Source organism: Ascaphus truei, chromosome 1 (genome assembly GCF_040206685.1).
Source record: "Ascaphus truei isolate aAscTru1 chromosome 1, aAscTru1.hap1, whole genome shotgun sequence".
Taxonomy (NCBI): Eukaryota; Metazoa; Chordata; class Amphibia; order Anura; family Ascaphidae; genus Ascaphus; species Ascaphus truei.
The window spans coordinates 187,414,129-187,426,275 of record NC_134483.1 but is presented as its reverse complement, the minus strand read 5'-3'; the positions used below and the strand labels follow the sequence as shown (position 1 = coordinate 187,426,275).

At 43.4% G+C, this 12,147-nt stretch overlaps 1 protein-coding gene across 3 annotated transcripts in view; it reads right to left on the bottom strand.

The window, feature by feature from the left end:
* Window positions 1-253: 253 nt before the first annotated feature.
* Window positions 254-12,147, bottom strand: part of ERCC6L2 (ERCC excision repair 6 like 2) — a 185,467-nt gene continuing 173,573 nt past the window's right edge. For all 3 annotated transcript variants that reach the window (XM_075599141.1, XM_075599147.1, XM_075599151.1), the window contains one exon: window positions 254-3,509. In XM_075599141.1, coding sequence (XP_075455256.1) covers window positions 2,573-3,509 — 937 coding nt within the window. In that variant the 3' untranslated portion in view covers window positions 254-2,572. The remainder of the gene's footprint in view (window positions 3,510-12,147) is intronic.

Sequence of the window (12,147 nt, the reverse complement as noted above, 5' to 3'; positions counted from 1 at the left end):
CCGTCTATTGATCGGCGAAGTTTGGCGACATCTTTAGATCGGGGGAATGTAAATGGTTGCTATAGGAACAAACATGCTTCTTAAAATAGAATACAAGAAAATTGGTCTTTCACACCCTCGTTTGAACTGCAGCTTTAATGTCATCTCTTCTTACCTTTCACTGTGAATTCAGCTGTTGCTATACTGAGCAGCATCTTTTCAAATTATGCAATGCAGTAGGTTATGTGGGCTGAAAATGAAACTATCAATCATCTTCATGACAAATTTGAGGTTTATTGTTTGATACATAATCATTTCAATGGCCAGTCATACTACAATAGCAGCCAAACGTTTGATACAAGCAAATGTTTTTGCGCAGAAAAATTAAAGAAAAGATCCCAATGCGAAAGTTACGTAATAAAATATTTCACTTGATCCTAAATAGTCTTTTCAAGATTATGTGCGCAGGTGCACTGTATAAACGTCTGACACCTAGGCTCCGCTTCCATTGTTTCTAATGACAGCTTCCATCTAGTTCCAAATGTCAAGACTCAATGGCAAGAGAAATTTATCAACATCACATTACTAGGTTCTTAAATCACAGTTGAAGAGCAGTCGCAGGATCAGAAGATTCACTCTACACCAGCAATATTTTTCAAATACTCTTGTGATCTACACTTAGGGTATTCTGATTGCAGTGAGCCTAGGATTAGCTATAATAAGTACACTGTAGTTATTGTATCAGTATAATACATTTAGAAGGATGAAGTACAAATGTATTTTAACAAAAAACATATGCATTTAGTATTAATTTAGTGCCCAATGAAAGCTACAATATTTTGGAAACAATACATAGTAAAAACACACTTAATATAAAAATATGCATAACATTGAATTATAAAAATGTAAACCTAAGTAGCGCATGAAAATCATAAATAACAGTGTCTAACTGGTAAGAGATTTCAGATATTACAGCAATCTACAGTATATCGTAAAAACCGTACGCAATACTGTATGCTATTATATACCAGCATTCAACCATAATCGTTTTCAATTAATTAAAAAAAAGTGTTTACGCCGAGCACGCACCTTTTAAGTGAAACTTTTGTCTTTTGTCACTGTTTTGTCACAGAAATTGTATTTGCAATGGTGATGTTTTTAATTAAAAATCAAACCACAATTTCAGTGCCAAAACGCAATGAGGTTTCACTTAGAACGCGTGTTTCAGGAGGTGGGGAGGGGGGCAGACCGAGTCAGCAGCAGTGTGCGGAGCGGGGACAGAGGAGGCCAGAGCACGGGACAATGGGGGGGGGGTGGGGTGCTGTGTGTGTCCGTGTCCATCCGTTCAGCGCTGACTCCTCCTGGTGGAAGCTGGCAACACTGATGGCTTCTTCTGCCAGGAGTGATGTAACTTCCATCACCACTGACTTCTGTCTCCAATCAACTGCATTCACGCCGCTAAAGAAGTTTCACTTCAAAAGTGAGGTTATTTGGTCAAATAGCTTCAGGTCAGTGTCATAGTGGAAATATAACATTTTTACTGCTGGATGACAAAGTGACCATTAGAACTAAGGCTTCAGTGGTACTGTAGAATCTATCACACAAAAGGGGAGGGTTAACACAGAAGCTTGTCTCCCTTCTGCAAAGCAGTTTCTTTAACAAGCCCCAGCATTAAAAAGTTGTTTTGCAGCACTGATCATGGCTCCAATTGTGGCTTATGTGATGTTATTCATAGGATGCTTCATCTAAAAACTAAGATGTTCCTCGGGCAAGATTGGAATGTTGCACCACTATTCATATATCAGGGACTAACAGTTGGTTTGTAATAGCAATATTCCCTTCTTAGCCACTGCAATACTTTTTGTAGCCATATACAATTCATTAATCTTGGTACAGTATTTATAGGGGAAGAGAGACAAAAAGGACCCTAATCACTATGCTAAGAAGGCATCTTCACCTTGCACACGAAGCTTTCAGCTCAATTTATTTGAAATGAGTTGAAACCTTCACAAGCAAGGAGAAGGCTGCTTCACAGCATATCAAGTAGGCACCAAAGACCCTAAATTTAAGTGTCTGTAGTATAGCAGGCTGCAGTCGTTATATCTACCCGTAGCTTCAAAACCAACATGGGCTTCCTTAGCATCTACAGTACTTTGTTAGCGTGACAAGAGAAAAAGGATGTGAGCTAGAGGTTAAAATTATTTGTTAATTGCTACTAATGTAAGGGACATTATGGCTTCCAGAAAAGTTTGCTCACTGCTCCAATGTTTGAAGAGTCTACAATGTCTGTCCAATACGGACTGTTGACTATTTTAGAGAAAGGTAACAATGTGTAACAGTGTAATATTCTACTGGATTTACCAGAGCTCAAGCCCCTTTAGGATAGACTTTAAGCAAGTAATTATTACTAAAACATTATTATTATGTACAGCATGTACAGTACAGTAGCACTTTGCATATATTTGCTACATTAAAAAGATTCCCAGTTGCGTCCTTTATGTCTGTTATAGGAAAATGCATATACTCGGCAAGAATCTCAAATATTTTGCTGCTATTGATCTCTATTTTACTATTCATCATTAACTGTACACACTTATGCATCAGATGATTTGCCTGGAAAAGCACAATCTACATCCTGTTGCGGGCCATTTTTTCGCCATAAAAATTTGTCATTCTTTACCCATAGAGAATTATCCCAGTCTCTCTTATTTGTTGAAGATAAGCTTGTACTTTCACACACCTTTTCTTTCACAGACAAGTCAGTGAGCTTACTGAGGCTGTCATCATTCTGTTCACTGAGTATATCCCAAAAATCTTTAGGACGGCGTTTTGCTTTGGTTGCTGGCATTTCACAGCGCAGTTTCATTGGTAACTCTGTCCGACGGCTAGCCTGGTTTGTAAAAAGATCATCAAGAATAGAGGTGTCTCCAAGCAATTCCACAATAGAACTTGTCTTTAACCTTTGTTTTACCATTGTTGTGTTTTCACCTTGGAATGATGTCTCCTCCATGGTGTGCTTTTGGGTATCAGCAGAAAGCCCAATATGTGCCTCACTGATTTTAAAGTTTTTTGAGAACTCTTCAGTTGTACATGTATGCCTGTGTTTTGCATTGGTCTTTTCCTGGGCCACCTTAAGAGACTTCTCCACATCCTTAGAATGTGAATCCAGACAACCATCTGCAAAAGTGTCAATATCAAATTGTTGTACATTTTTATGGCTCCTCCTGGAGTCATGTGGACCTAGGGTCTCCTCGGATTTATAGCGCTGGTCTGAATATGTATTTATACATGATTTTCTTTTCTTTTTTAATTTTTGTGTGTGTTTTTTGTGTGTGTGCTCTTTTTCCTTTTCACCCTTAAGCATTAATGGGACTTGTACTGGATACAGATCTTCCACTGCAGAATACCGACTGGTATAAAATTCTCTTAGCATTTTCTGTCGGCTTTCTGAGTTTACCTTTACAATATGATGAGCAAATTGTTCTGCTGAAACCATGTTAAAGTATGACACCATTTCCTCAAACTGTTTCCTGCAAAAGCAAGAGAGCGCAAAGATTATTCTTTAAGCATTACATGTGTTTAGCCCTTCTCATTTCCACTGTGTATATGCAAGTTAGGATACATATATAATCAACAACGAATAGACGATACCGTTCTGTGGCCAACGAAATGCTTTTATTTGGGCGAGCTTTCGAGATACACTGATCTCTTCTTCCCGCGGTGTTAAAATGGATAAAGCAAGAAAGGTTTGTACTTAAAAACATTGCATCTTGGAATGTATCTGACTGATGCCTATCCCTCCCCCCTGTGCAGGATGCGATTTATGACTTAAGGTGTTAAATGGTTAGTGATGTAAGAGTTAGTGATGTAAGAGTGTGTGTGTGTGTGTGTGTAGATATAAATGTATAAAACACCCACAGTATACACAGCGCTTTACAAAAGGTTTGTGTGGGAGTGTATACCAATGGTGTGGTAGGTGTAGAAATGTAAGAGATTGTTGCAGTACTATTAATGTGTGGAGATACTATGTGGTCCATATTGGTATATAGGGATAGACCTCCTTGCTTTATCCATTGCAACACAGCCGGAAGAAGAGATCAGTGTATCTCGAAAGCTCGCACAAATAAAAGCATTTAGTTAGCCACAGAACGGTATCGTCTATTCGGTTATCAAGTGTGTGTGTGTATATATAATTCATATATATATATATATATATATATATATATATATATATATATATATATATATATATATATATATATATATATATAGAATCCAATGCACAGCCGGCACACCATATGCAAGTAAATAAGTTTTGGTGCTTATCCCATAAAGCAATAACAGACCATACGATACCGGTTGCAACACGACATCAAGGGACAGCACGCAGGTAAGTAAATCAAAAATGTTCTATATTTGATAGAAGACACAAAAACCGACGTTTCGGTCCCCCAGTGGGACCACCTTGAGAAAGGTCCCACTGGGGGACCGAAACATCAGTTTTTGTGTCTTCTATCAAATATAGAACATTTTTGATTTACTTACCTGCGTGCTGTCCCTTGATGTCGTGTTGCAACCGGTATCGTATGGTCTATATATATATATATATATATACAGTGTTCGACAAACCTATACATTTGCTCGCCCCGGGCGAGTGGATTTAACCCCCGGGCGAGTAAATATTGGCCCAAGCAGCACACGTTTGGTACTAGGTGGCGAGTAGATTTTTTGGTGATTTGTCAACCACTATATATATATATATATATATATATATATATATATATATATATTTATGAATTTCCCCATCCAAGATAAAGGAGTGCTGGCAGAATATATAAGGCTGACTGAACAGAAGATAATGAGACATTACTCCTCAAATGAAAGTCTGTTTGAGAAAATATATCCTAACGTAGCCCTAACAAAGGATCTCTGAGGGTTGGAAGTGTAAAGAGATGATTAGAGACATTACATACTAAAATCTATTCAAGTCTGAGAGAAGAGGAGATTTAAGTAATAGCTCTTTAGCACTTACAATTATAGGGCACTTAATAACTTTGTTTCATCAAAATGTTTGCTTAAGAGATGAGGAGTCTTCTGCAAACTGAAATTAGCAATACCATCTAGGGATTCAAAAGTCATGAACTTTCATATATGAAGGGTGTTGTTATGACTGTAGGTTATTGCTTGCACTTATGTTAGCCTTTGATCCCAATTAGCCTTTTGGGGGGTGGGGGTGGGGTTCTAGAGGGCTTGTATTAACCATTTGTTAAACTGGATCTATTTCTAAGATTTTTTAAGGCTTTTGAAACATATAATTCAATACATTAGGTTTATACACACCGGCCAATGAGAGCCATGGGAGGGCGGGCGGACCGACGGACGGACCAATCAAATGGTCTACAGAGACTCACAACCAAGATTTTCAGAATTATATATATAGATGAATTTCAATACATGTATGAGCTTAAAATAAATTCAATTTTATATCTTTTCTTCTCTCACTTATTATGTAAGCCATAAATAATCTGTTTTCATTATGTTGTATCTCTATGGGACAATCTAATCTAGCACAAATTACCTGCAGTAGCTTTAGAACTACTGTATATAACCGGAGCAATTATTTCAAAACTGAAATTGAAAATGAGTGGTAAACAAGATAATTTATCAACAAATCCAAGCTATTATCTATTAGTTTCCCAGCAGATAAATGAACAATTAAACTATGATTATTTCAAAACTTGATCTATCAATTTACAGTATTACAACAATTTTCTAATCAGCTTTATCCCAATACATGTGATTTAACTCAAGCTGACATTTACCCTACAGTTTTCGCAATGTTAATCAAATCCATGTTTTGTTATTTGGATTTACAAAACTTTTTCTTGAACACATTTCTGCATAGTTTTGATTCTGTTTAGTATGAGGACAGCTAGTGCTTAAGCAGGGGCATCCAAGTGTTCTTTGTTCTTGTGTGTGTTTATCCAAGTCCAACTGCACACATGGCACAATCCCAGCATTGTGTCAAATGAATAACCTTTCAGCTGTGTGCATGCACAAACAGAAAATTAGGGACATGCTGATGATGTCTTATCTGATAAGCTATCAAAATCATGAACCTGGACTAAAGAATAAGAATAACATGAACAAGCAGCAGAGGGTCACAAAGTACAATAATTCGACATTGTTGAAAGCAAGCTGACCTGAATATTTATATTGTGAAGAATAAGGTCCCACATGATGTACAGTAGTGCACATAAAAACTTAAAACGTATGTTGACAGACATGTTTTCAGGGAACACTGTATACTATCTATTTGTTCCCAAATAACTCCCAAGTGCATTGTTAGATACCGTTACATCTCTTGCACAGTAACATACTGCATAGAATAGAGCACTTATTTTACCATTTGTTTCACTATTAATTTCATATTAATAGTAAAAAGGAATTTAGAGATTGAATATCTTTAATTGTAGTGCTGAGTTGCATCAAGCGATCGAATGTGGTTTTTCTATCCCACACCTTTAATTGGTAGCTTGAGTAATAACCTATAAACTATTTTGTTGTAAAAATGTTAAATATTACTGATTTATCCAACAAAGCTTCTTAGAAATTAATACATTATAATAGTAAGTAATAATCCCCGAAGAACAGGGCATTACTGGCCATTAATGCCCTGGCTGGAAGAGTTGAAGGCCCGAGGCGAAGCCGAGGGACTTTAACCCAGCTAGGGCATTTATTGGCCAGTAATGCCCTGTTCTTCAGGGATTATTACTATTATAGGCTAAATGTAGACGTTTTTCATAAATAATAGACACTTTTGTATAGTTAAATAGATTTTTTAATTAAAATAAAATGGTAAATACATGAAACCACTGTGTACACACACACACACACACACACACACACACACACACACACACACACACACACACACACACACACACACACACACACTGGAGCTCTAGACACACAACACAGCACCTCCTCTACACTCACAACAGAGCACATCTACACACACAACACAGCAGCTCTACACACACACAAACAACAAAGCAGCTCTACACACACAAACTCTGCTGCTACACACACATGCTACACCCATAAACACTGCTGCAGACACCGACACACGCACACACACGCTGGAGCTCTATACACACACACATCAGCTCTACACACATACAAGAGCACAACACACACACTGCAGCCACAATAAAAAATGCAGCCACTTACTAAACTTTGCACTGCCCCCCCCACCTCTACACACAACACAGCACAACACAGCACCTCTACACACACTCCACACTGCACCTCTATACACAACACAGCACCTCTACACACACAACATACAAACACTGCACCTCTATACACAGCACCTCTACACACACACCCACACACACACACCCACACACACACACACACACTGGAGCTCTATAAACACACACGTGGCACCTCTACACAGATATACAAAAGCACAGCACACACACTGCTACTGACACACAAACTGCAGCCACAAAGAAACTGCAGACAGCCACTTACTTCATTGCTTTGCAGACTCTCTCTCCCCACCCCCCACTCCCCACTCAACTGAATCTGCTCAGAAAATCTCAGTCAGCTCGGGAGGGGGAGGAGTCAACCCGTGGCTGATACGTCCTGACCAATCCCCTGCCCTGTCTCAGAGCTGTTACTTCAATCAGATGAATCCCCTGCCCTGTCTCAGCTGTTCTGAAAGCTGATTGGCTGGAAATAAACACATTGAAAACTACACATTCTGCTGCTTAAATTCCGGGCATTACTGATTGGATAATGCCCGGAATTTTAACCAATCAGAGAACAGGGTTTTCAATAATGCCCTGAATTTTACTGCTTTAGCCTATAATGTGTATTATAGGCTAAAGCAGTAAAATTCCGGGCATTACTGAAATCCCAGCCCTCCGATTGGTCAGGATTCCGGGCATTATTCATTCAGTAATGCCCGGAATTTTTGACAACTTGCCAACTCACCTCAAAGCAGAGATGCAGGGGCTCGTGCTGAGAAAAAAAAACGGCAAGGTCGAATCTTAACTGTAGCAGCCCTGCTCTCCTCACTGATCACACTGAACAAGCAGCCTCTCTCCCCCTCTCTCGCACTGCCGTGTCCCAACTGGTAACTTTGTTGCTTGCAACAAAGTAATGTTTGTAACCACATCTATTGCCTGTGCTACTCTAAGGTAATTTGTATTTCTTTTTATTTAGTTGTAGTTAATATCACAGTCCCCCCACTTCTCTCCCACATCCCCCTCCATCCACCTCTCCTCCTCCATTCCCCCCCTCACCTCTCTCTCCCCCCTCCCCTCTCACCTCTCCCCCCCCTCACCTCTCTCTCCCCCTCACCTCTTTCCCCCCCCTCACCTCTTTCCCCCCCCCTCACCTCTTTCCCCCCCCTCACCTCTTTCCCCCCCCTCACCTCTCTTCCCCCACCACCACTTCTCTATCCCCCCTCCTCCACCTCTTTCCCCCCTCACCTCTCTTCCCCCCCCTCACCTCACTCTTCCCCAACCTCACCTCTCTCTTAACCCTCACCTCTCCCCCTCCCCCCACCACTTCTCTCTTTCCCCCCTCCTTCACCTCTCTCTCCCTTACACCTCTCTTCCCCCCCTAAACCTCTCTCTCCGGCCCTTAGCCTTCTCATCTTCTACTTTACTACTTTTTCCTACACAGGTATATACACTGATAAAAATCAATGACTACAAAAATGTATCTTTTTTATGAAAATTTAAAAAAAGCCTACATTTAGCCTATAATAGTAATAATCCCCTCAGAACAGGACATTACTGGCCGATAATGCCCTGGCTGGGTTAAAGTCCCTCGGCTTCGCCTCGGGCCTTCAACTCTTCCAGCCAGGGCACCCTCTCCCTCTCCCTGTGTCACCCTCTCCCTCTCTCCCTGTGTCACCCTCACCCTCTCCCTGTGTCACCCTCTCCCTGTGTCACCCTCTCCCTGTGTCACCCTCTCCCTCTCCCTGTGTCACCCTCTCCCTGTGTCACTCTCTCCCTCTCTCCCTGTGTCACCCTCTCCCTCTCTCCCTGTGTCACCCTCTCCCTCTCCCTGTGTCTCCCTCTCCCTGTGTCACCCTCTCCCTCTCCCTGTGTCTCCCTCTCCCTGTGTCACCCTCTCCCTCTCTCTCCCTCTCCCTGTGTCACCCTCTCCCTGTGTCACCCTCTCCCTGTGTCACCCTCTCCCTCTCCCTGTGTCACTCTCTCCCTGTCCCTGTGTCACCCTCTCCCTGTGTCACCCTCCCCCTCTCCCTGTGTCACCCTCCCCCTCTCCCTGTGTCACCCACCCTCTCCCTCTCCCTGTGTCACCCTCTCCCTGTGTCACCCTCCCTCTCCCTGTGTCACCCTGCCTCTCCCTGTGTCACCCACCCTCTCCCTCTCCCTGTGTCACCCTCTCCCTGTGTCACCCTCTCCCTGTGTCACCCTCCCTCTCCCTGTGTCACCCACCCTCTCCCTGTGTCACCCACCCTCTCCCTGTGTCACCCTCTCCCTGTGTCACCCTCTCCCTCCCTGTGTCACCCTCCCTCTTCCTGTGTCACCCTCCTTCTCCCTGTGTCACCCTCCCTCTCCCTGTGTCACCCTCCCTCTCCCTGTGTCACCCTCTCCCTCTCTCTCCCTGTGTCTCCCTCTCCCTGTGTCACCCTCTCCCTGTCCCTGTCACCCTCTCCCTGTGTCACCCTCCCCCTCTCCCTGTCACCCTCCCCCTCTTCCTGTCACCCTCCCCCTCTCCCTGTCATCCTCCCCCTCTCCCTGTGTCACCCTCCCCCTCTCCCTGTGTCACCCACCCTCTCCTTCTCCGTGTCACCCTCCCTCTCCCTGTGTCACCCTCCCTCTCCCTGTGTCACCCTCCCTCTCCCTGTGTCACCCTCCCTCTCCCTGTGTCACCCTCCCTCTCCCTGTGTCACCCTCCCTCTCCCTGTTTCACCCTCTCCCTCTCTCCCTGTGTCATCCTCTCCCTCTCACTCTCTCCCTGTGTCACCCTGTCCCGCTCCCTGTGTCACCCTCCCTCTCCGTGTCACACTCTCCCTGTGTGACCCACCCTCTCCGTCTCCCTGTGTCGCCCTCTCCCTGTGTCGCCCTCTCCCTCTCTCTGTCACCCTCTCCCTCTCTCTGTCACCCTCTCCCTCTCTCTGTCACCCTCTCCCTCTCTCTGTCACCCTCTCCCTCGCACTCTTCTTCGCTCTCTCTGTCGCACTCTCTTCTTCGCTCTCTGTCGCACACTCTCTTTGTCTCTCATTCTCTCAGTGTGTGTGTCTCTCATTCTCTCACTTTCTCTGTGTGTGTCTCTTTCTCTGTGTGTGTCTCTTTCTCTCTGTGTGTGTGTGTGTGTGTGTGTGTGGGTGTGCCGCTCTCTGTGTGTGTGTGTGTCTGTCTGTCTGTCTTTCTCTCTCTGTGAAGCGCCGACTTCCAGACACTGGTTAAGGGGTTCAGGAAACTAGTCATTCACATCTGGCTTTTATTTCTAGATCCGACATTGACACACACACACACACACACACACACACACACACACACACACACACACACACGACTAATTGTAGTATAATGTAATACAATAAATACATTTATGTCAAAAACGAATGTTGTTCTGACTAGGAATTTATTAAATGTATTTTATTTATATATTTTATTTTAAAGCGGGGTTGGGGGCGGGGGCGGAAGCGTGCTGTCGTGCGCTCCCGCTCAGCACTGAGCCCCTACAGCCGCAATTAGAGCGGCTTTAGTAGGGGCTCACCTGCGCTTCCGCAAGCGCGCGTAAGCGCAGGTCTTAGGGGAATTTAAAATTCCCCCGCTTGCCGGCGCGACAGGCCGGTCACGTGAGCGGTTCGCCCAATGAGGGCGAACCAGCTCCGTGACGACACTGGCCCGCCCCCGGCCAGTGACGTGCCCGCCCCCTGACGGCCCGCTGACAGCGCGTGCGCTAAGCAACCGCAAGGCCAGGTAAAGCACCCGCTTTCCCTGCGCCTCAGCACGCCAACAGGGAGCCTGGCCGAGGCCTAAGAATGATGTGTGTTCAAAATGTCTCTGAGCATCAATTAATTGGAACTTTATACATAGCCTTGTACATCTACTCAGCTATGTATTCTGAAAGGCACTCCCCAGCCCGCCCTGATTACTTTTGAAGACAATTTTGCAGCATCAGCAGTCAATTAGTTGATGCAACACCATGACAATCCTTTATTTAAGCATGAATAAACATTTTAGATCTCCAGTACTATTTCCTTACTTTCACACAAAGTAATCAGATAATATTTTGTTTATTAATTATGTCCAAAATCCATTCTGAAGGATTAGTGAATAAATATTTGAGTTTTGGAGATTAAGGGATTGGAAATGCATGTTCCAGTTTGGTATTTTGTTTGCAGCTGCCAAGAAAGCTTTACCTTTACTTTGCCAAAAAAAATGACCTTAGCCTTAACCTGACAGTGTGACCTTCTGTGAGATGAGAAATTGCTCCGACTCTCACATTTTCCTGCTATAAACATATTGTTGTATGTGGCATAATAATGTCCCACCAATATTAAGGACAAATAACAACATTGCACTTGAGTCCTACGATAACTAGGCCTAAATAGTTTTCCAGTTTATCGTTTAATACATACTCAATACTACTCTTATAACACTTAAAATATAAATAGTTGTAGTATGCAATGATGCATTTAGAATAATTTCAAAACAATATACTGTATATGTAGATGGTATGGTACCTGCAGTGGTGGATTTAAAAATCCGCCGCCCACAGGCACTTACCTTTGTGCCGCATGGACCACCTCCTCCTGCAGCGCCACCTTCCTCAAGTGCTGTGGCGTCAAATGACATTGCGACGTCACATGGCATCAAATCACGCTGCGATGTCACATGGAGTTGTGTTGCCCTGGCAACATGATGTTGCGGCATCGCGTTACCATGGCAATGTGACACCATATGACATTGCAGTGTAATTTGGCGACGTTGAAGGAGGAGGGTGGTGCTGCAGGAGAAGGTAAGACCTTTAGAGAGGCCCCACGCTCTCCCCTGGCAATCAGTGGGAAAAAGAGCAGGGCCTCTGTATATGGGGGAAAAAAAGGGAAAATTGTCGCCATACGCCTGGGCCTATCGGGTCGAATGGGAAATCCGCCACACTTGGTACCTG